The sequence below is a fragment of the Bufo gargarizans genome, chromosome 3 (assembly GCF_014858855.1).
Source record: "Bufo gargarizans isolate SCDJY-AF-19 chromosome 3, ASM1485885v1, whole genome shotgun sequence".
Taxonomy (NCBI): domain Eukaryota; kingdom Metazoa; phylum Chordata; class Amphibia; order Anura; family Bufonidae; genus Bufo; species Bufo gargarizans.
The window spans coordinates 284,929,798-284,954,696 of record NC_058082.1 but is presented as its reverse complement, the minus strand read 5'-3'; the positions used below and the strand labels follow the sequence as shown (position 1 = coordinate 284,954,696).

General features: G+C 42.7%; 1 protein-coding gene across 1 annotated transcript in view; it reads left to right on the top strand.

The window, feature by feature from the left end:
• LOC122932006 (AP-1 complex subunit beta-1) overlaps positions 1-24,055 on the top strand; it is a 114,588-nt gene extending 90,533 nt beyond the window's left edge. The window contains exons 18-22 of the mRNA XM_044286146.1: positions 2,022-2,151; positions 5,200-5,284; positions 6,704-6,790; positions 16,392-16,546; positions 23,372-24,055. Of these exons, the coding sequence (XP_044142081.1) occupies positions 2,022-2,151; positions 5,200-5,284; positions 6,704-6,790; positions 16,392-16,546; positions 23,372-23,446 (532 nt within the window). The 3' untranslated portion in view covers positions 23,447-24,055. The remainder of the gene's footprint in view (positions 1-2,021; positions 2,152-5,199; positions 5,285-6,703; positions 6,791-16,391; positions 16,547-23,371) is intronic.
• The last annotated feature ends 844 nt before the right edge of the window (positions 24,056-24,899 follow it).

Sequence of the window (24,899 nt, the reverse complement as noted above, 5' to 3'; positions counted from 1 at the left end):
TAGAGGATCACCAATTCCCACAATGTTGCGCAGAAAGATAGTGGAGCAATATCAGAAAGGTGTTACCCAGCGAAAAATTGCAAAGACTTTGCATCTATCATCATCAACTGTGCATAACATCATCCGAAGATTCAGAGAATCTGGAACAATCTCTGTGCGTAAGGGTCAATGCCGTAAAACCATACTAGATGCCTGTGATCTCCGGGCCCTTAAACGACACTACACCACAAACAGGAATGCTACTGTAAAGGAAATCACAGAATGGGCTCAGGAATACTTCCAGAAACCATTGTCCGTGAACACAATCCACCGTGCCATCCGCGTTGCCAGCTGAAACTCTACAGTGCAAAGAAGAAGCCATTTCTAAGCAAGATTCACAAGCTCGGGCGTTTTCACTGGGCCAGGGATCATTTAAAATGGAGTGTGGCAAAATGGAAGACTGTTCTGTGGTCAGACGAGTCACGATTCAAAGTTCTTTTTGGAAATCTGTGACGCCATGTCATCCGGACCAAAGAGGACAAGGACAACCCAAGTTGTTATCAACGCTCAGTTCAGAAGCCTGCATCTCTGATGGTATGGGGTTGCATGAGTGCGTGTGGCATGGGCAGCTTCCATGTCTGGAAAGGCACCATCAATGTAGAAAAATATATTCAGGTTCTAGAACAACATATGCTCCCATCCAGACGTCATCTCTTTCAGGGAAGACCCTGCATTTTTCAACAAGATAATGCCAGACCACATTCTGCATCAATCACAACATCATGGCTGCGTAGGAGAAGGATCCGGGTACTGAAATGGCCAGTCTGCAGTCCAGATCTTTCACCTATAGAGAACATTTGGCGCATCATAAAGAGGAAGGTGCAACAAAGAAGGCCCAAGACGATTGAACAGTTAGAGGCCCGTATTAGACAAGAATGGGAGAGCATTCCTATTTCTAAACTTGAGAAACTGGTCTCCTCGGTACCCAGACGTCTGTTGAGTGTTGTAAGAAGAAGGGGAGATGCCACACAGTGGTGAAAATGGCCTTGTCCCAACTTTTTGGGGATTTGTTGACACCATGAAATTCTGATTCAACATATTTTTCCCTTAAAATGGAACATTTTCTCAGTTTAAACTTTTGTTCCGTGATTTATGTTCTATTCTGAATGAAATATTAGAAGTTGGCACCTCCACATCATTGCATTCAGTTTTTATTCACGATTTGTATAGTGTCCCAACTTTTTTGGAATCCGGTTTGTATTTCCTCTGATAAAGCCCTGTTCAGACTGTTTGGGACTTCTGGAAAGATTATTGTTCAGAGACCAAAAGGTGAGCACTACCATGAGTCCTGTGTCGTGCAAATAGCATCCTGAGACCATTCATGAGTGGGATTGCTTCTCATCCATGGGAGTGGGCTCACTCACAACTTTGCCCAAGAACACTGCCCTGAATAAAGAATAGTATCAAAACATCGTCCAAGAGCAACTACTCCCAGTGGTCCAGGAGCAATACTTTTTCCAGCACCATGTCCCAAGGGAAAAGTAATAACTAAGTGGCTCAGTGAACAAAACATTGACATTTGGGTTTATGGTCAGAAAAACTCCCCAGAACTCAGTCCCATAAAGAATGTGTGGTCAATCCTCAAAAATTGGGCGGACAAATAGAAACGCAAAAATTGTGATAAACTCCAAGCACTGATTAGGCAAGAATGGGTTACCATCAGTTAGGATTTGGCCCGGAAGCTGATATCCAGCATGCCAGTGTGAATTGCAGTAGTCTTGAAAAAGAAGGTTTGACAAATGTGCATGAACCTGATTTATTTCTCAATAAAAGTAAAAAAAAAAAAATACTTATGAAATGCATATAATTGTACTTTAGTGTACCAGAGGAATATCTGACAAAAAGATCCAAAAACACTGAAGCAGCAAACTTTATAAAAACATAAATTTGTGTAATTCTCAAAACTTTTGGCCTCAACTATAGACCTGTTTCTAGTGACTTCCTTCCAGGTGCAAAATAATGCTTTTCCTGCTTTATTTCAGCTTTGGTGTAATTCCTAGTGCACCACTGGCCATACATACACCTCTCATGCCAAACCAAAGCATTGACATTTCCCTTCCTCTCAACACTCTGGGACCGGTTATGAAAATGGAGCCGCTTAACAATCTGCAGGTAAATAATTACATAGTATTGAGATGGATAGATATGATACTATAGCTAGAGTCTGATATAAATCGTTCCTTCTGACTTGTTTTACTGTATAAATAAGGAGCCAGATAGCAGCAGACGTTGTTAGCATAGACTACAATAAGAAAATGCTGTCTGTGTCCAAAGATGGGACTCATACCCAGTGAAGCATATTTACTGTAGGAAATAGCAGCTCAGCTGGGAGTGCTGGTTCATGTATTCCCATTGAGCCATCTGCTCTCCCTATTCATTACTACCGAGGCATCTACAAAAATCAATTAGTTTGTACCACCCATGCCAGACATGTCATTACTAACCGCCATCTCCTACATGACTGTTCTGCTCCCTTTTCCTTTGTGGCAGCATTCCAGATTGGTGGCACAAATGCAGGTGGCAATGTGCCCAAGTTTCACATCCCAATCTGTGACCGTCCTATTATTAATGGGCATATTTTCATCTAGTGATTGAAATTCTAGAATGCCTCTTTAGAGAACTTTGCAGTGGATATTGCATATCAGACATTAACCTTTTTCATAGTGCTGCTATGTGATTGTGGCCATATAGAACTACGTTTGACTGGATATTATGTTTTTCCCAAGTGTTCTGGAAAAACGGATCCGGTCTGCGCATGTGCAGACCTTTAAAATTGTGAAAAAGATAAATACCGGATCCGTTTTTCCAGATGACAACTGGAAAGATAGATAAGGTATTGCAATGCATTTGTCAGACAGATCCGCATCTGGATCCGTCTGACAAATTCATCCGTTTGCGTCCGGATTGCTGGGCGACGGAACTGCCTGCCAGAATCTTCTGCCGCAAGTGTGAAAGTACCCTTAGAGGAGTAAAAAGCAGGGCCAGGTATCATAGAGGATAAGGCTGCAAGGGTATGTAGCCAGTTTTATTTCTCCGAGGCTCTGGCAGGCCTTTAATTCTTATCCTAACAAGGCATCACAAGCAGTTTGTGTCGCAGTGGGAACCTGCTAGCTAATAAAGTCTGCATCACCACTGTTACAAGCAGTATGAGGGGGGAGCGAGGTCAGCGTACTAACAAGGAGAGATGTAATGTGACCTAGCAGGCTTCTAGAAACCTTGACCAGGCTGCAGCTCCATTAGTTCTGTAACATGGCGGGCAGTGAAAACTTCCTGTTCGTGAATTAGAAAGAAGAGGAGGATCGAAGAGGACCTGTCACCTCTGTTTTAGACAGTACTCGCATCCCCTTTGTAATGACAATTCTACAGCATCTATTATAATGCCTCCCAGAAGTTATGAATGAACTACTAGTACTGAAGGTTCAGATGGGTGTTACCATTTGGGTGATTTTGCCACCGTCAGACTGCAGGGACACAACCCGAACTAGCGACACCCACTTGGACCTTTATTACAGAGGAATGGTACAACATGGTCGTAAGAATGGATGCTTCAGAATTGTTATTACATGAGGAATCCAAGTAGTTGCTAAAGCAGACATGTCAGGAGAGATTACAGGTCCTCTGTAAGGCCCTATGCACACGACTGTATTTTTGCACCGCGTGCTGTCCGCATCTGTATGTCACTTCCGCCGGCCAGCCTGAAAGTTAGAACATGTCCCATTCTTGTCCATTTTGCAGACAAGGTTAGGACATTTCTATAGACCTGAAAAAAATGGCAGCATGCACACGGTATCCATGTTTTGTGGAACCACAGTTTGCAGACCGCGAAACACATATGGTTGTGTACACGAGGTGTAATTCTAAGAATCTCACGTCCTGAAACCTTTATACTTACAAACAAAATTAGAATTTAGCTTGAACCAAGGCGCTAGTATCATCGCATGGGAATATTTACATTTACTAATGTAGGCATGCATTTTAAAGCCTGTATTACACAGCCCGACTCTGCAGTTAGGTGTTCCTTCCCAACAATCGCTGGCTCGCTAGTGGAGGAGACAGCTGCTATTACATGCAGTGATCTCCTCCACAGTATGTGGAGGAGCAGTCGTTATGCCATCCATCGTCCCCATGCTGTCTAGTTGTTTGCTGTCAGCAGATCGTGATTAGACTCCATGATCTGCTGCCGACAAATGAAGATTTGTAAGCATGCTGAAAGATTCAGATGGAGGCAGTATTAGACTGCTAGATCATCGCTAACGATAAACTGGCCGACAATTGGCCAGTCTAATACAGGCTTAACTGTATTGGGCTGTCATAGCAGAGAGCAACATATCTCTGTCCAGTAGATGCTACTCTGCATTCTGCTAAATTTGCTTATGGACCATGTCTTTTTATCATTGTAGGCCAAATTAAAGAGATTGATATGATGACTTCACTAAGTCAACTGATTAGACATGGTAGCTGACAAGATATTCTCAAAAACATCATGTCTCCTGGGAAACTCACCTAGTCATTTGGTTATATTTTTTTAGATTTTACTTTGGCATTCTAGCAATGACATGGGGGTATTGAGAGCACCAAGACATGTTCATGAAAGTGACAGCAGTGCAGATAGACAGCAGTACGTCCCCCTCCACCCATAGAGCGATTAGCTGTAGGACATGTCCTTCCACCAGGACGACACACACTGGTTTTGTGTACACAGGTATCTTCTAATTCCTCGTGACAGAATAGAACCCTTTGTAGATGTATGACTGCCCTTGTCTCAGAACCCTTCTACTGCTCATCAGGGATGAAAGGAGAGGATATAAATGGTTAAGGCAATTTATTTAGTTTTATTTTTCAACATAAATCTGACTGAGATACATTGTATCATATGTCTTTTCATCAATAAATAATTAAGACTTCTAGAGGGATGCTTCTAATCCACTTCTGTGATAACCCGAAAGGGCCTTCATTTATTCATAGACCGGGGTATAAGTACGGATGTCACTTCTGTTCCTGCGCTTGAGAGAACAATTTAGAAACAGCCGAGTAGCGATGAAGGGTTAATGGATGTTGTGAACCCTTCAGTCCAGCCGTGGGATCTCAGATGCCGGGGTCAGGACGCTAGTTGTAAATCTCTCAAGTTAATTCTTGGTTCTCGCTCTTGTCTTGCGATAGGTGGCTGTGAAAAACAACATCGATGTCTTCTACTTCAGCTGTCTCATCCCTCTGCATGTACTGTTTGTGGAAGACGGCAAAATGGGTAAGGCAATTTTGCATGCAGGGCAAGTTACTGGGGAACCTTTTGTACACCATGCGCCTGATTCGCATGCAGTTAAAATGAATGCAATTATTCTTCCGGTTCATGGGATTGCAAATTAAATCTTTTATCTTGTATCCCTTAGGAGGCAGGATGAATCAGAGCTATGCATGAGTATTGATTGTGCTGATAATATATTTTGCTACTGACAGTCGTCCCGCTGACTACTCATCCTGGGGCAGATCAATTAGTAAATTCAACATAAGACCGTCGTCACCTGTGGATCTTATGTTTTTTTCTTAAAGGGGTTGTCTCTCACTTCAGCAAGTGGCATTTATCATGTAAAGAAAGTTAATACAAGGCACTTGTTAATGTATTGTGATTTTCCATATTGCTTCCATTGCTGGCTGGATTCATTTTTCCATCACATTATACACTGCTCGTTTCCATGGTTACGACCACCATGTAATCCAGCAGCGTTGGTCGTGCTTGCACACTATAGGAAAAAGCACCGGCCTATGTGAGCTCTCACGGTGCCAGGCACCAGAGAGGCCAACGCTTTTTTCTATAGTATGCAAGCACGGCCACTGCTGATGGATTGCAGGGTGGTCGTAACCATGGAAATGAGCAAGGTATATATAATGTGATGGAAAAATCAATCCAGCCAGCAATGGAAGCAATATGGATAATAACAATACATTAGTAAGTGCCTTGTATTAACTTTCTCAACATGATAAATGCCACTTGCTGAAGTGAGACAACCCCTTTAATAGCAGTTCCATTCTATACAATGAATAATGGACAATATTCTGTACACTCGTATATCTCCCTAACACCGCACAGCATGGATCTGTCTTTTTAATGATGGTGATGCTCTTTTTTAAATATTTATAAGTACAAACTGTGCATCTTTATGTATACTTAAACTAGTTAGAACTAGGGGAGGAACTGAAACAGCGTACCGCAGCGAGCTTAGTTGTTTCAGTAATCCTTGCCCGTTGCTTGTGGCCCGTTGCTAATGGCGATCCCCAGCAAAAGTGCATACAGTGGAGGATGCCCGCAGCGGACCACAAGTACCACAATAAACATCCTACACAAGATAGAAATTTTGTGGATGTGATAACCAATATAACAATAGCAAAGACAGGTGCACTCTGCGGTCTTGCTAAACCCTCAAACTGCATGCGGCAACCAGCCATCGCCTGGATGAGATTAGGTGACCTCCATTCTCGAGATAGGTCATTAGACCTTCATGGCTTGTTGTTTGGATATGCCATAAATGTCTATGTATAGACTACCCCTGGAAGCTTCTTGTTATGTGGCAGGCACATTTGTATTGCTCATAACCATTAATGATGATCATATCTTTCACAAGGTAACTTTTTCATGTAAAATAATTTCTTTTATACTTTCATTCTTTAGAGAGGCAAGTCTTCCTGGCCACATGGAAAGATATACCTAATGAGAATGAACTTCAGTTCCAGATCAAAGAATGCCATCTAAATGCAGGTTAGTTATACATATAAGTTATTATGAATTATGACTTAATAAATAGACCTTATTTCCCCCTCATTTAGGATCTTTACATTTTGGCTACAGCAGAAAGTTACAACAAAGAACATCTCTTGCTCTGGTGGACCTAGTTCCAGAGTACTTGGTAGTGATATAAAAGTAATATCAAATGCAAAGACATTTTGAAGCATTTAGTGTGCTCGTAAACATTAGAGTACATTCATACTGGTGTCATGGTTCACCATCCTATTGCCCCTGAATGTCAGAGTTACTTATTCTGCTATACAGTTCTAGAAATAAAACAAACCTTCAAACCTGAATATTGTATTCCAAGTCAGTGGGTAAGCTAGCATTTAATAATAAATGGATTAAAGGGGTTCACTTCAGTAAATAGCATTTATCATGTAGAGAAAGTTAATACAAGACACTAATGTATTATTGCCCATATTGCCTCCTATGCTGACTTGATTCATTTTTTTAATTACATTATAAACTGCTTGTAGCCATGGCTACAACCACCCTGCAATCCAATGGGTAAGGTAGATTAAGACGCCCTACATATGCCAAATTGAAAGAGTATTCTGGAGGTTACAAGCTGATAACTATTAGATCAGTGGGGGACCTACAGCTGAGACCCCACCAATCTAATATACTGTGGATAGGGATAACTTCAAACAACCGGAATACCCCTTTAAAGGAATACTAAACATAGAAAGTACACGTAAAACAGCATTTTTTTTTACTTTATCTCATTTGCCTTTGTAAAATGTTGTCTTATATTACAGTTAAAATCTTCTCTTAGTGTCCCAGGGGGTCATCCATGCCCCCCCCCCCCCCCCACACACTCCTGTCACACTCGTGTGAAAAGCTGAAAGACAACTGTGGCCCCCTGTGGCGTCCTTTGTGTATTAGGACTAAAAGATTGAGTCCCACTTCATTGCTAGGCCTCACCCCTTGAGTCGATCTCCAGCAGAAGATGGATCAGCTTAGGAGAGTAACACCTTTGCTTTCTGCAGGGTTTCTGCAAGACTGTTTGACAGTAATTATCTTCAACAATCCGTTTATTCCCGATAGTTGTGAGAGCTGCATTTACATGCAGCAATCGCCTCCACTGTATGGGGACAAGGAATTTTAGCTGTGATCGCTCCTCCCCATAGAGAACCATTGTTCCTGGGTAGCATATCACTGTTTACACTGAACACTCTGTGACCCAGAAACAACAATTTAGGTTTCTGCATCAGTGCTGCTTTTACTTGATGAATGGCGTCACATTTACTCTGGGCATTTATCCTGAATGAGCTTCCACCTTTACACTGGGCTGTTATTGGGAGCGAGCATTTTCCTTTACACTGGACAGTTATCAGGAGCGAGCATTTACCATTACACTAGGCAGTTATCAGGAACAAGCATTTATCATTACACTGGGCAGTTATCAGGAACAAGCATTTATCATTACACTGGGCAGTTATCAGGAACAAGCATTTACCATTGACTGGGCAGTTATCAGGAACAAGCATTTATCATTACACTGGGGAGTTATCAGGAACAAGCATTTACCTTTACACTGGGCAGTTATCAGGAACAAGCATTTACCTTTACACTGGGCAGTTATCAGGAACAAGCATTTACCTTTACACTGGGCAGTTATCAGGAACAAGCATTTACCTTTACACTGGGCAGTTATCAGGAACAAGCATTTACCTTTACACTGGGCAGTTATCAGGAACAAGCATTTATCATTACACTGGGTAGTTATCAGGAACAAGCATTTACCTTTACACTGGGCAGTTATCAGGAACAAGCATTTACCTTTACACTGGGCAGTTATCAGGAACAAGCATTTACCTTTACACTGGGCAGTTATCAGGAACAAGCATTTACCTTTACACTGGGCAGTTATCAGGAACAAGCATTTACCTTTACACTGGGCAGTTATCAGGAACAAGCATTTATCATTACACTGGGTAGTTATCAGGAACAAGCATTTACCTTTACACTGGGCAGTTATCAGGAACAAGCATTTACCTTTACACTGGGCAGTTATCAGGAACAAGCATTTACCTTTACACTGGGCAGTTATCAGGAACAAGCATTTACCTTTACACTGGGCAGTTATCAGGAACAAGCATTTACCTTTACACTGGGCAGTTATCAGGAACAAGCATTTACCTTTACACTGGGCAGTTATCAGGAACAAGCATTTATCATTACACTGGGCAGTTATCAGGAACAAGCATTTACAATTGCACTGAGCAGCTATCAGGAACAAGCATTTACCTTTACACTGGGCAGTTATTGTTAACAAGCATCCACCTTTAGGCTGGGTTCACACCTGAGCGTTTTGCAGCTCGTAGGAACGCGCTGTAAAACACTCAACAGGGAAGAACCAATGATTCCCTATGGGCATGGTTCTCACCTGAGCGTTTTACAGCGCGTACGAACGCGCTGTCAAACGCCCTACGCCCCAAGAAGTACAGGATCTCCTTTGGGGTGTAATGTCGCGCGTTCCCACACATAGACTTCCGGGAACGCGCGACAATGGGCGTTTGCTTGTTTCCGGAGCCAGGCAGTTATCAGGAACAAGCATTTACCATTGACTGGGCAGTTATCAGGAACAAGCATTTACCTTTACACTGGGCAGTTATCAGGAACAAGCATTTACCTTTACGCTGGGCAGTTATCAGGAACAAGCATTTACCTTTACGCTGGGCAGTTTTCAGGAGCGAGAATTTACCTTTGCATTGGGTAATTATTAGGAACAAGCATTTACCTTTACACTGAGCAGTTATCAGGAACAAGCATTTACCTTTACACTCGACAGTTATTGTGAACATACATTTAACTTTACACTGAGCAGTTATTGGGAGTGAGAATTTACCTTTAGGCCCCTTTCACGCGAGTAAGTTTTCCACGCAAGTGCAGTCCGTGACGTGAACGCATAGCACCCGCACTGAATCCTGAACCATTCATTTCAGTTGGTCTGTGTATGTGAGCATTTTTTTTCACGCATCAGTTCTGCGTTGCGGGAAAAACGCAGCATGTTCTATATTCTGCCTTTTTCACTGAGCCCTGGCCCCATAGAAGTGAATGGGCCTTCAGTAAAAAACGCATTGCATCATCAAGCAAGTCCGGATGCAATACGTTTTTCACTGATGATTGCTAGGAGATGTTTGTAAACCTTCAGTTTATCACACGCGTGAAAAAAAAACGCATCAAAACGCATTGCACTCGCGCAGAAAAAACTGAATGCAATTGCAGAAAAAACTGACTGAACTTGCTTGCAAAATGCGAGTTTCCCTGAACGTATCCGAACCAAATCCATCACGCTCGTGTGAAAGAGGCAGACAAGTGTGTCCGGATGCGCTGCTTCTGCAATCATGGAAAATCGTGCGAGTACGTACACAATTGCAGTCAGTTTTGACTGCGATTGCGTTCCGATGTTCAGTTTTTATCGCGCGGGTGCAATGCGTTTTGCACGCGCGTGATAAAAAACTGACTGTGGTACCCAGACCCGAACCCGTACTTCTTCACTGAAGTTCGGGTTTGGGTTAGGTGTTGTGTATATTTTATTATTTTCCCTTATAACATGGTTATAAGAGAAAATAATAGCATTCTTAAAGGATAACTGTCACATTTGGACACTAATTTCAATTTTCATATATGTAGTTACTAATAACATGATATTCCAGAATCAGTTACTATTAGATTGACTTACCCCATATTTAATAAGATTCAGCCCTTAGCAACCAGTCTGCATAAAACTGCAATTTCACTATTCAGTTAAGATGGCCGCCATGGCCCTCACCCTGAGGCTAATCCCGCCTGCCCTCACTAGCCAGTAACAATAGCCCCCCAAAAGTGTCAGTAACCAGAGCCCTCCCCCTAAAGGGTTAATCTCCTGCAGCACAAAGGGGTCCTCTTACCACATGTTGCTTTCATTTATACACTGAGCAGACGGCAGATCTCCCTTCCCTGCTGTGCTTCAACTCTACTTCTCCATCTCTGCTGAGTGAGGGAGCGTCTGCCAAGAGCACTTCCGGGTCCACATTTCCGTTCCCGAAAAAAATAGAACAATAGGCATATTCTAATAGTGCCGGCAATGTGCAGTCCGCGAAATGCGGAACGCACATTGCCGCTGTCCGTGTTTTGTGGATCCGCGAATGGACCCTAACACTGACCAAGAAGTGGCCAACAAGGATGCAGACAGTCTGTCGTAGTCCCTTTCTGGTTAGGGCTTTCTGATATACTTTATGTATCCATACATACAGTACTGTACAGTTTTTACGCTCTCCGCTTGCTGTCGGGGAGCAGAGATATTTGTGTTCACATCAAGATGTGAAATCAGCAGAAATCTTGAAATCCGTTTGTATATTTTCACATGGATTTTCCTCTCACTCCCAAAAACATCCAGATGTGTTAGTTTGGAATTTAGATTGTAAGCCCCAGTGGGTAGAGGGCTTGATGTAATAACCATTGCTGTACAGCGCAGCAGAGTACGCTAGCACTATATGAATGAATACATGAATTAGATGATTTACATTAGCTAGGTGCTAATGTTTTACATTATCGCATGATTGAGCTTTTGCCCATAAAGGCAGAATTGGTTATTCTTATTTTGTACAGTATGTACTGTGATCTAGATGACCGCGTGTTTCTTCCTCTTGGTCTGTAGTATGACAACAGGTATTAATGTATTTTTAGTTTCCGGATCAGAACCATATTTGCCTTCTTGTCGCCTGTACCCCTTAGTAGCTCCCTACGTCCATGTTTTCACCTATATCTCTTGTCCCTGCGTCCTCACATGTGCGTTCAGTCAGCGCCGTCTCCCCTGTGACACGGTGAAGAGTAGAGAGCGTTTGAGAAAGCTTCGGAGCCGATTCCAGTTCAGCGGCTCCGCTCTGAGAGAGTGCGCGATGCCAGCTAAAAATAGCCCAGGTCATGTGACAATCTACTGGCATTATATCTGAGAAGAGTTATTAACCCGTGGGCTCCTGGGAAATTCTCTGCAGCACTGCGAGAGGCCGCAGAACAAAGGGACTCTGGCACACACACAATGACTTGTCCTTTACAGGGACAATCTCTGTGACTGGTGGCGCCTCTTGGCCGGCAGCAGGAGTATGACATGGTCTGGTTAATGACTCCTTAGAAATTACTCTTTAAGTGAAAGAAAACACAACGCCAACCTGCGCCAGTGGCATTGCAGATTTCTATATCTGACTAGAAGAGTAAGGTTATGGTGGCCTTAGGCATAGGCCATATGTTCAGAAATAGAAAGGCAGCTCTATTTAGTCTAACAGATGGCTAACATTGACTTTGTGCCTGTGTTCGGGGGCAGTTACTTATGAACGCCTTTTACTGTGTATGCGCTTTGTAATATATTCACTTATACATGGATTTCAATGTCTTTCTGAATCAAGCTGACTTCCGCATGGCTGGATCTTCTCTCACACAAATGCTGCGTCCAGTCCACATCTGATATTTGTGTATTGTTAAGTGGGTCATCGTTCACAACGTAGCCGGCCAGTACGCTCGCGTCTTTAGAGATCCCAAAGAGAGCTTTAGTTTCTCCTCCTTTTTATGTTCTATTCCAGAGGAGCTCTGGATGAGATGCAACCTCCTGCTTGTCCCCTTTCCCTCCAGCCATCTTCTAAATCTAAAAATCTACCATATAATTTTTTTTTTTTTAATAAACAGTCTACACGTCTTATTTTTCCAGTGATGGTTGCTAAACCAAATTTTTCACAAAGAACATGAGGTTCCCTACTGTACATTTTGTCCATAATGCAGGCATACAAGACAGAGGATAAAGGAGGAGAGTTCGACCATGTGTGGAAAATGGCTTATGATTTCTTGCATTTTTGGAAATACTGTACCCATTCTTCCATAGAATAGTATAGAGATGTATCAGAGGCCCTCTGTACCACCAGTGGTGAGGTGCTTAAATAGGCCAGGTTATGGCAGCTAATACTGAAATGTCCCTCAGGATCAGTAAAGTGTATTGTATTGCCCCACAGAGTCACCCGAGCCCTCCTCACTGCCGCTGGCTAGGTACGTATTACTGGGGGCATGCAGAGGAAGTCCATGCAGCATGTAAAAATAGGGCTAGCTTGGTGCTGTGGCCCACATCTCAACTCTTAAGCCCCCTGCTCCATATGTTAATTGGTGAGGGGGGACAGAATGTGACAGCTATTAATGGCCAGCACAGAGGGTTAGCTTCTGGGGAGGTATTTTGTGCTGCATTGTGGTATTGTTGACCCTCCCAACTTGTATTGGCCTCATCTACTTGTGTTGCCCTGTCAATTTGGGCCCACCTACAATATTAGGGCCATTTTAGTTTTTTTTCCACTTTAAGTTCCCAGTCCGCCCCTAATTGCATTATTATAATGCATCCGGTGCCCAATATTAGTAGCATGCATTCATCTACAGTGCTTTCTCCAACTTGTATAGAGATATAGTAAAACGGTATAGTGCATTCTGTTTTTTAGAAGGTTCATTAAAGGGCCCCCATTATTCATCTGTCTCTGAGTTGCTCAGAACGGCCTCTTGTGTAGTGGATGGAGCTGGTAACTGCAGCGCTTCTCTCATTCACCTCACTGGGAACTGCACCACAGTAACCACCTCCAACCAGTAAGAGATGGACGGGGCTGTGCAGTTTCAGAGCTACTCTGCACCAGCTGGTTGGTGGGGCCGTGGGGTGGCAGACTGCTGCCGACGAGATATTTATGGTCTATCCCATTGATAGGCCATCGATTTTTAAAATCCTGGAAGCCCATTTAAGAAATGCTTGACACGTTTGTTGGCAGTTCTTTGTTTTATTATTGCATTGTGCTTATTTGGGGCTAAAAATATTCTTCTCATTGGTCTCTGTTAAACACTTTCAACCATTTGTCTTCTATAACCTTTATTTCTTACTGCCTCTTCAGACTGTTCTTTCTGCTGTTCACTGAAATCCATCAGAGAGCTGCTTTGTTCGCTGGATCTTGTTGCCCTGATCTCTACTTTCCTGACAGCTCAATAATTCTTTGACATCTATTCTTATGACTACATTGTGTCATTTCTTTATTCTTCCTACTAGAAGTTTATGAATGATTTGCCAGTTTTGGGGTATGTCTCTGCACAGTGACATTAATCAATCGGTGCTGCCAGTGGTTGACTGAGCAGGCACACACATCCATCTGGTAACGTACAGATGGAATGTTATTACAGACTGCTGGCCAGTCATAGACTTCTAGCAGGAATAATAGATGAACGGCACAACATTGAGTCATAAGAATAGATGCTTCACAGAATTGTTATAACATGGGCGATGCAAGTAGTTACTAAAACAGATGTCAGGTCCTTTTTAACCCCCTAGTAACCAAGACTGTTTGGGCCTTAATGACCAAGCCAAATTTTGGAAATCTGACATGTCATTTTAGCTTAGGATAACTTTGTAACGATTTTGCACATCAAAGTAATTATGACATTGTTTTCTCGTCACATATTGTACTTTACTTACTTACCGATAAAATATGCGTATCTTTATTAAAAAAGTGAAAATTTATGAAAATTGGCTCATTTTCCTATTCTCAACTGCAATATTTCACATACATACATAAATACTATTCAATATTTTTATCAGAAATATACTTCCACATCTTTACTTTATTTTGGCTGCACTTTACTTTTTATTTTTCATTTAGATGTGTGTGTGTGTGGGGGGCCTAATAACTTTATTTAACACATCTGGTGGCCATATTGCCCCGATCGGGGCATAATTTTAACTTCTCTCTCCTCTGCTGAGGAGAGAGACCTTACTGAGAGCAGCAGTGAGCGCCATCTTTCTTGAGGGTAAGGGGGAGTGGAGGGTGAGGATCGGGACCCAGCTTAGGGTCAGAAGCGCTGGGGGACCCGATCGCTGCATCGGAGACTTTCTCCCTCCTCTCTTACATGAGAGGAGGGAGAAAGTTTAGTGCTGGCAGCTCCGCTGCCGGCATTTTCTGTGATCCCCATGATAAAGTGTATCACGGCAATCACGTGATCAGAGACCGCTTGTCACAGTTTCTGATCACTGCCCTGAGCCCTCAGCTACCTCCGGTAGATGCGGCACGGAGCTACAGCGCTTGATTTTATCGCTAACTTGGGCTGAAGTGCCGCTGTAAAAAAGGCGGCGCTCTAGCCCAAGGCCCCTTAGTGACCGCCGTAAAAACACGTATAGGTGGTCACTGAGGGGTTAAGCTAAATTGTGATCAGACTAATAGAAACCTTTATGAGCTGTCAGGAGTGATGAGATGAGGATACAGATTGAGCATTTCTCTGACAGACTTTATTGAGAAGCAGAAAGACCAGTATACAGTCCTATTGAAAGTCAGAAGGCCGTGGAAGAAGAGCGGTTAAACGTTTTTATTACAGACCAATGGGGAAAATGCTTTTTCACCCAAAATAAGCACAGTGCTATAATAATATTGCTGAAAATGTGTCCTTTAAGTGAAAATGTGTCTCTCACTAAGACTGTTTTCTACTACTACTGGAGGAGGGCTAATTTTCCTCCTTTTTTTTTTTTGTTGCTGTGGGACATGTAACTTTTAAATGAGAACCAGTACCCCCAAGAGCTATACTAAAAAAATAGTCTAATAATACTGTCGGTTCATGCTTTGTAGAGACTTTTCACATCTAGTGATAGGTAGGTCAGGGATGACAGTTGTCATTACAGAAGCCTGGAAACAGTAGACAATTGTTAGCAAGACGATACTACTGTTCAAAGAGCATCTATCTCCACCATGCGCCATTCCTGTACAGCGCATGCGCCGAATGCACTCCCACGAGACTTCAGGGCCAGGCATGAATATGTTTTTACTGCCTGACCTGTCAGTCTGAGCGGTGGATTAATTCTCTTAAATCTGGTGACAGATGCCCTTTAAAGGGGCAATTGAACAGCTTTCACTTGAAGACGTCCACTATCAGCTGCTGTGGCCGACTTATATTACATGAAGGGCATTCACTTGAATGGCTTTCATCTTATACTATGGCCACTGCAGTGGCAATGTATAGCTGGCCGCAACTTACCACTGGTTTCAGAAGCTAGATCAGCGGTCGTTCTCCTTGTAAAACAACCCCTTTAAAGATGATTGTGACTAGCAGACGTGAACTTGACGTATTCATATGTATCCACACAACAGTATATACAGCCAGATCCAAAATTAGAACAAATTGTATTCTATTACTAAAACCTCATAAAATCCTCATACAGCCATTTAAAACCCATTTTCAATGATGGAATTCAGTTATTTTCAACTTTGCGAAACTAGTGGAAGTTGTTTTGTATGGAATATTTTATGCTGTTGAATCTTGGTGATTGCTTGGATTTATTTCTTTAGTGCTTTCCTGTTTTATCCTTTTTTATTATTGTAGTACAATCTTGTCATAGTGATGTACCTTTTTGGTAGCTGCTTAGCACGTTTTTTTTTATTTTTTTTATAGTGTTCCAAAGATGAATCATTGGCATCTGCTTCAGTTTGGAATGACATTGTTCACTGTGCTCCTTTATACAGTGCATGTGCGCTGTAAAGACATATCTTTATTGTATAGCTGAAAAACCAATTACGTTTTCCTTCCTTAGACGCCGTTTCCAGCAAGCTTCAGAATAACAGTGTTTACACTATTGCAAAGAGGAACGTGGAAGGCCAGGACATGTTGTACCAGTCCCTGAAACTTACCAATGGCATCTGGATCTTGGCAGAGCTGCGGATCCAGCCTGGCAACCCTAATTACACAGTAAGTATAATAATATGCCTGATTAGGTATTGACAAGTATATTTCCGCGTGCTCTCCGCATCCATATGTCCGTTCTGCAAGAGATAGGCCTTGTCCGTAAAAGTGGACCACGGACCCATTGAAGTCAATGGGTCCGCAACAAAATGCGGCATGCACATAGAACACATCCGTATTTTTCAGATCTGCGGTTTGCGGAACGCAAAATGCTTACGGTCGTGTGCATGGGGCCCATCCGATGTGGAATTGGTGAGGAAAGTAGAGAGATCTGCATAAATTACACTTTCATGTGCAAGTAGCCTTATAGTGTGTTCAAAGGGATTGTCCTGTTTTCCTGTATTGATGACCTATCCTCGGGTCATCATTATCAGAACGGTGGGGCGTTCAACTCCCAGCACGCCCACTGATCGGCTGTTTGAAGAGAATGCAGCGCTTGTGCGAGCAATGGATGCTTGCCACTGTTTACCCCCCTCTTTGTCAACATGAAAGCAGTGAGCAGGGGTCATTGCAACTGGGTCCCATTCACTTCAAGCGCTCGTGTTCTCTTCAAACAGCTGATTGGCGAGGGTCCAACTTATAGAGGACCTGTCACCTCTCCTGATATGTCTGTTTTGCATTCCCCATGAAATAACAATTGTAGAGATTTTCATATAACTCTGTGTTGTCTCATTCCTCTATTATTCCAGCTAGACGTTTATGAAAGAATTGCCAGCATTCTCCAATAAAGCTTCAACTGAGTGTTACCATTTGAGGGGGGAGGGGGAGGGTGCGTCCCCGCACAGTCTAACACTATCCAATCAGTGCTGCCAGTGTCAGACTGTGCAGGTGCACACCCCCAACAGGTAATATCCAGTTTTACTTTTATCAAAGACTGCTGGTATTTCAGTCAAAAACTTCTAATAGGAATAATAAAGGAATGGCACACCATAGAGCTATATCAAAAGGTGCTCCAGAATGGTCATTGCACACCACGCAAAAGCCTGCTAAAACTCACATGGCAGCAGAGGTTACAGGTCCTATTTAAGCAGGGGCGTGCATAGAAATCACTGGGCCCTATAACAGGAATGTAAATGCGACCCCTGGCCCCTCCCCTTGCTCAATGAACTGTGTATGCTGCTGCTTGTTATGTAGTGTGCCATCAGGGCCAGACTGTGATTACAAAACAGCCCTGGCACACAAACCCCAACAGCCCACATATGATATTGCATAAAAATAAAGGGGCACAATGCAGACTGCGGAGGTCAGTTTGCTTTACTTGGCCATGCTTCTATGTAAACCATCAATACAAGAAAGGAAATAAAAGTGGAACACAAAAATGCCTAATCACGTGGTCGGGGACATACTGTCCGTTATCCTCCCCAACAGCAACACATACCATTATAAAGCTCAAAATACCTCTGAGCAGCGTCTGATGCCACCATGCAGCTCAAAATACCTCTGAGCAGCATCCGATACCAGCGTGCATTGACAAATTACCTTAAAGCGACACTGACAGGCCTTCTGAGCATAATTAGCTCTTTATATGCCCCCCTAGGTCTTATAATAAGTTCCCAATTCATATAAGTATTATCCCTGTGCGCATTATAAAACGTTAAAAATAATCTTTATAATCACCTGTCCTTTCTGCCCGAGGGGCGTTCTTTGTGCCACATTTGTGCCCAGCCGCGTCCCAACTGCCGGATCCTTAGACACGCCCATCTCATTAGTATTCACTTGGTGCAATGTGATCCCGGTGAGCGAGGGTGTCGGGCTCATGCGCAGGATCTCCGAATGTCGGGGACTGGAAAATACCGCCCAGCGAAGTGAATACTAATGAGATGGGCGTGTCTAAGGATCCAGCAGTTGGGACGCGGCTGGGCACAAATGCGGCACAAAGAACGCCCCTTGGGCAGAAAGGACAGGCGATTATAAAGATTATTTTTAACGTTTTACGATGCGCACAGGGATAATACTTATATGAATTGGGAACTTATTATAAGACCTAGGGGGGGGCATATAAAGAGCTAATTATGCTCAGAAGGCCTGTCAGTGTCCCTTTAACTTCACCATCTAAATACAACACTGCAGTACACAAAATATATCCCTGACAGCGCCAAATAAATACCACCATGAAGTATAAAATACCCCCAACCCGTTCCCAACTGGCAGCAGTATTGTCCCCATTTAAATGTCTCAGCTCTGGGACTTGCAGGACAGGAGCAGTGAGACTGGAGTTGGGGGAAGAGAGCCTTCTGGTAGAAGGTAGACTGGAGTGGGTTAAAAGGAGGAGTGACATCACAGGTCATATGTTGCAGACGGTCATATAATAAGAGATGTAATAGATATATAGTATATACAACAGTGTACTGATATGTGAGGTACAAGGTATAATAGTGTGTACAGATATATATTATATACAACAGTGTGTACAGATATATAGTATATACAGCAGTGTGCTGATATGTGAGGTACAAGGTATAATAGATACAGTGTGTACAGATATATAGTATATACAACAGTGTGTACAGATATTTAGTATATACAGCAGTGTGCTGATATGTGAGGTACAAGGTATAATAGATACAGTGTGTACAGATATATAGTATATACAGCAGTGTGCTATGTGAGGTACAAGGTATAATACAGTGTGTGCAGATATATAGTATATACAGCATAGTGTGTACAGATATATAGTATATACAGCAGTGTGCTGATATGAGGTACAAGGTATAATAGATACAGTGTGTGCAGATATAAAGTATATACAGCAGTGTGTACAGATATATAGTATATACAGCAGTGTACTGATATGTGAGGTACAAGGTATAATAGATACAGGGTGTGCAGATATATAGTATATACAGCAGTGTGTGCTGATATGAGGTACAAGGTATAATAAATGCAGTGTGTACAGATCTATAGTATATACAGCAGTGTACTGATATGTGATGTACAAGGTATAATAGATGCAGTGTGTATAGATATATAGTATATACAGCAGTGTACTGATTATATCTTTACACACTGCATCAATTATACCTGATACTGCACATACCATTACACTGCTGTACAGTACAGACCAAAAGTTTGGACACACCTTCTCATTCAAAGAGTTTTCTTTATTTTGAGGACTATGAAAATTCTAGATTCACACTGAAGGCATCAAAACTATGATCTAACACATGTGGAATTATATACATAACAAAAAAGTGTGAAACAACTGAAAATATGTCATATTCTAGGTTCTTCAAAGAGAACGCCAAGAGTGTGCAAAGCAGTAATCAAAGCAAAAGGTGGCTACTTTGAAGAACCTAGAATATGACATATTTTCAGTTGTTTCACACTTTTTTGTTATGTATATAATTCCACATGTGTTAGATCATAGTTTTGATGCCTTCAGTGTGAATCTAGAATTTTCATAGTCCTCAAAATAAAGAAAACTCTTTGAATGAGAAGGTGTGTCCAAACTTTTGGTCTGTACTGTATATATTACATATCTGTAGCCACTGCATCTATTACACCTTCGACCTCACATATCAGCAGACTGCTGTATATACTACATACCTGTACATACTGCATCTAATACACCTTGTACCTCACATATCAGTACACTGCTGTATATACTACATACCTGTACACACATCTGTTATACCTTGCATATCATTACACTGCTGGATATACTGTAAACCTGTACCCACTGCATCTGTTATACTGTATAATATATGCTGTGCGTGTATGTGTGTGTGTGTGTGTGTATATATATATATATATATATATATATATATACAGCAGTGTACTAATGTGATAGGTATGAGGTATAATAGATGCAGTGTGTACAGATATTTGTGGTTAGGTATACATTATGGTCACTGTATGAGGTAGTGGTGGTTGTAACTGTCTGCAGTTATGAGTGAGATATGAGTAAAAACAGGGAACGGGGGGCGGCAAATAAAGAGAAAAGGGGAGAACTTCCTCTTACCACTCCATTCCAGTCCCTATGGAGAGTTTATAGCGCAGTTATTTTCCATGCTGTTAGGGGTTGAAGGACCTGTAATGATATCATCACAGGTCCTGGTAGATGCACCTTTCTAACCTGAGATCTACACCACTCTCTGTGCAGTTCCTGTACTAGATGGTGTAGGACCGATGGTGTAATCGCAGGTCCTGGCAGATGCACCTTTCTAACCTGGGATCTACACCACTCTCTGTGCAGTTCCTGTACTAGATGGTGCAGGACCGATGGTGTAATCGCAGGTCCTGGCAGATGCATCTTTCTAATTTGGGATCTACACCACTCTCTGTGCAGTTCCTGTACTAGATGGTGCAGGACCGATGGTGTAATCGCAGGTCCTGGCAGATGCATCTTTCTAACTTGGGATCTACACCACTCTCTGCAGTTCCTGTACTAGATGGTGCAGGACCGATGGTGTAATCGCACGTCCTGGTAGATGCACCTTTCTAACCTGGGATCTACACCACTCTCTGTGCAGTTCCTGTACTAGATGGTGCAGGGCCGATGATGTAATTACAGGTCCTGGCAGATGCACCTTTCTAACCTGGGATCTACACCACTCTCTGTGCAGTTCCTGTACTAGATGGTGCAGGACCGATGGTGTAATCGCACGTCCTGGTAGATGCACCTTTCTAACCTGGGATCTACACCACTCTCTGTGCAGTTCCTGTACTAGATGGTGCAGGGCCGATGATGTAATTACAGGTCCTGGCAGATGCACCTTTCTAACCTGGGATCTACACCACTCTCTGTGCAGTTCCTGTACTAGATGGTGCACGGCCGATGATGTAATTACAGGTCCTGGCAGATGCACCTTTCTAATCTGGGATCTACACCACTCTCTGTGCAGTTCCTGTACTAGATGGTGCACGGCCGATGATGTAATTACAGGTCCTGGCAGATGCATCTTTCTAATCTGGGATCTACACCACTCTCTGTGCAGTTCCTGTACTAGATGGTGCAGGACCGATGATGACATGATCACTGGTCCTTTAGCTTTCTTCACTGATGATAGAGATTCTAGACTGGAACAGGACAGGAGCCTGTATTGAATGTAATTAGGAGACAGGGCCTTTGGTTCACTGCGGGCCCCCCTTCTCCGCGGGCCGATAGCAGCTGCGTGGCCTGCCTCCATTCGAAGTATGTCACTGTATTTAAGTATAATTGTTAGCAGTGAATATAATTCTGTTACCTTATTAATGAAGCTCCAGGTTTGAGCCTATTTAATTATAAAGCAGTAATAGGCAATGGCATTATCAGCATTTTCCTATTATAATGTTAGAAAGGCGCAGGAATGGTTTAGTGATCACATTATCAGGCCCGGTCTTTCCTGCAAGCACTGTCAATTGAGTGCAGGCAGTATTTACAGGAGCCTTTATTTTATCAATGGAAAAGGTTGTAAAGCCTGGCAGCACATTGCACAGCCGGCCCGAACTCTCTGTAGAGAAGGGGCTGCTGTAAACCCTGCCTGCAGGATAGCAGTGGTGACCCACAAGCCCTGCTTGATTACTTCAAGACCTTCCTCACTAGCAGGAACAGTCTCTTAATTAACACTTTTATACTGATACTGATAGTACAGTCTGGAGTATATGCTTTCTAGTGAAATTGTTAGTGACCATCTTTATCATCTAGTTAGTTTAGTACACCACTTATGCTTTATTGTCTTCCATGGTATATACAGTACTATACATGTGACTTACAGAGGTTCGAACATGCAATGAATTGGTTCTTCTTCTTTGTTCTCTTGAATGAGAAATATTTAAATCACATTTTTTTTAATTTTTTTTTTTCTTTTCTTTTTTTTTTTTGTCTGATTTGTTTAGTTATTTATTCAGTTTTCACTCTGACCACTAGAGCAGAGCTGTTAGGCTGATACTGTTTTCTACAACTAACTTTTTAGCTTTACTGTGTAAACTGGAGAAGGGTGTAAAGATAAGGAGGATAGGAACACGGCATAGATAAAGGCTCTGTGTTCCTCTTTAATTTCTGGGGGAAGATGCAGTACAGTTCCTAAACATTTTTTCAGCCATAAGGCACACATACAAAAACAGACAATAAAGGAAGTAAGGAAGTTTGTGTCATCACTATGGCGAAACCCAGCGAGTTTTTTTGTTTTTGTAACGAAAAACAAATTCCCGCTGTATAGCAACACATTCTTTTTCACTGTATAGCAACACATCCTTATTTTCTGATTGCAGACCTTTTATTCTATTTCATAAACATGATTATAATGGGGGGGGGGGGGGTATATCCTGTCTGGGCTGTTCTTTATAAAGAATTGAGAAAACTGCTTTATGGTAACCACATGGGCCATAGACGCAATAGTCTGGAGCTGACCTTGTTGATATCTATGGGGTGTGACCAGTGCAGAGGTCATTGTACAAGGAAAGAATAGGTAAGCTCTGACAATCACCTATTGTGAATGGTGGATCTCGTCTTATCTATACACAGAAATGATATAATTACAGGCATGATTGGAAGGACAGATAAGCAGGTAACTGCAGTAATGTGATCTGTGCAGACCAAAAGTGGCACTTATTATTAGGCTTAGGCTAGTTTCACGCTAGCGCTAAACTGTTCTTGTAGGCTGTTCCAGTACATAATCAGCTTGCCAGAGTTCATCGTATCCAGCGTAGCCGGATACTATCTTCCCCGCTGGAGCCTATTGACTAGACTGGAACCCGTCTGGGATCCGGCCTGTTTTCGACATTATTGCCGGGATTCTGCCAGTCAAATAACCGCTGCTTGCTTCTGAAGATGCATATCTTATTAATGAAACTACAATTAATTACATGAGACACTCCCTTTTAAACTTTTGTTTCTTGTTCCTTCTGCAGCTTTCCCTGAAGTGCCGCGCTCCAGAGGTGTGTAATTATGTGTACCAGGTATATGACTCCATCCTGAAGATCTAAATGTGCCAGTACACAAGCCAGCCTTTCATAGATGAATACTATTTCTCATGTCAGTCTATCCTCTTATACTTCTACACTGTATACTGGGTTTTACATTCCAACTCTTAAAAGCTCTGCTGGCAAGGTCTCTCTAATGGAGCACACAGGCGACTAGGGGGAGGTACTTGTTAAAGGGGTTTTCTGGGCTCCTGATATTGATCCTCAGGAGAGGTCATCAGAATCTGATAGATGAGGGCCCAACACCTGGCACCCTCATCCATCAGCTGTACCCTGCTGCCTTCATCTCTAGAACTAGCACTATGAACAGAGCCAGAAACACAGTTCAGTTCAAAGTGTAGGGGCCGTGTCGGGGTACTGCATCTCAGCTCCCATTAAAGTCAATGGTAACCTTGCACAGTCATTGTACAGAGCTGAGCTTTTAGCCCTGTTCAAAGTGCTAGTGGCAGAAGGGAACAGTTGATTGGTGTGGGTGACAGACCCCCACAGATGAGATATTGCTGACTTAGGCCGAATGCACACGGCCGTGAGCGGTCCGTGGAACCGCGGCCTGGATTCCTGCTGAGTGCAGGTTGCTATGACGCCGTGCGCTCCCTGCTGCCGCCACAGTACAGTAATACACTGGTATGATCTATACAAGTGTATTACTGTACTGCGGCGGCAGCAGGGAGCGCACGGCATCATAGCAACCCATGACGCCGTGCGCTCCTGCACTCAGCAGGAATCCAGGCCGCGGTTCCACGGACCGCTCACGGCCGTGTGCATTCGGCCTTATCCTGAGGATAGGTCAATTTTAGGAGCCCGGAGAATGCCTTTAAGGATAGACAGTCACCTTTGGAAGGTAATGACCATGTCTGGTTGCACAGCCTCATCTTTTACTAGTGAGTACACAGCAATATACACATACCAATATCTATTTAATTTGCAAAAAATAGGTTTTCTTCTTCAATATGATGTGCTTGACACGTTGGCCCAGTGCAGTTAACTATTTATGAACCTGCATTGTGTAGATGTTCCTAGCCAGTGTTAATCATAATCACCATTGTAAATGTCGTTGTAAGGTTAGGTTGGAAATACTGTGTATGTTTGTGTACCAGCGCCCTGTCTGCTTATGTGAACCATGCCAGAAGCATCTCCTATCCACAAAATCTCTGTCTGACCACTGTTATTTTTATCAGTCCTCACGCCTAGCCTATGGTTCAACAACTTCTGATGAGAATGACCAGGGGAGTCTGCATTAGTGCCACTTGTGTCCCTATCCTTGTGAAAATACAATGTGCATAATCCCTCATGCCCAATACATGTACATTCCGTGCCAATGGTCAGTGCATTGCAGCCTAGGGGAGAGTGCCGCATGTTCATCGTAAAATCCACTATCCTATGTTGCTATGAAATCTTCACAGCATTGACCATATCAATAAAGTGTATTTCAGAAAATCATGCAGAGTTGTGTTGT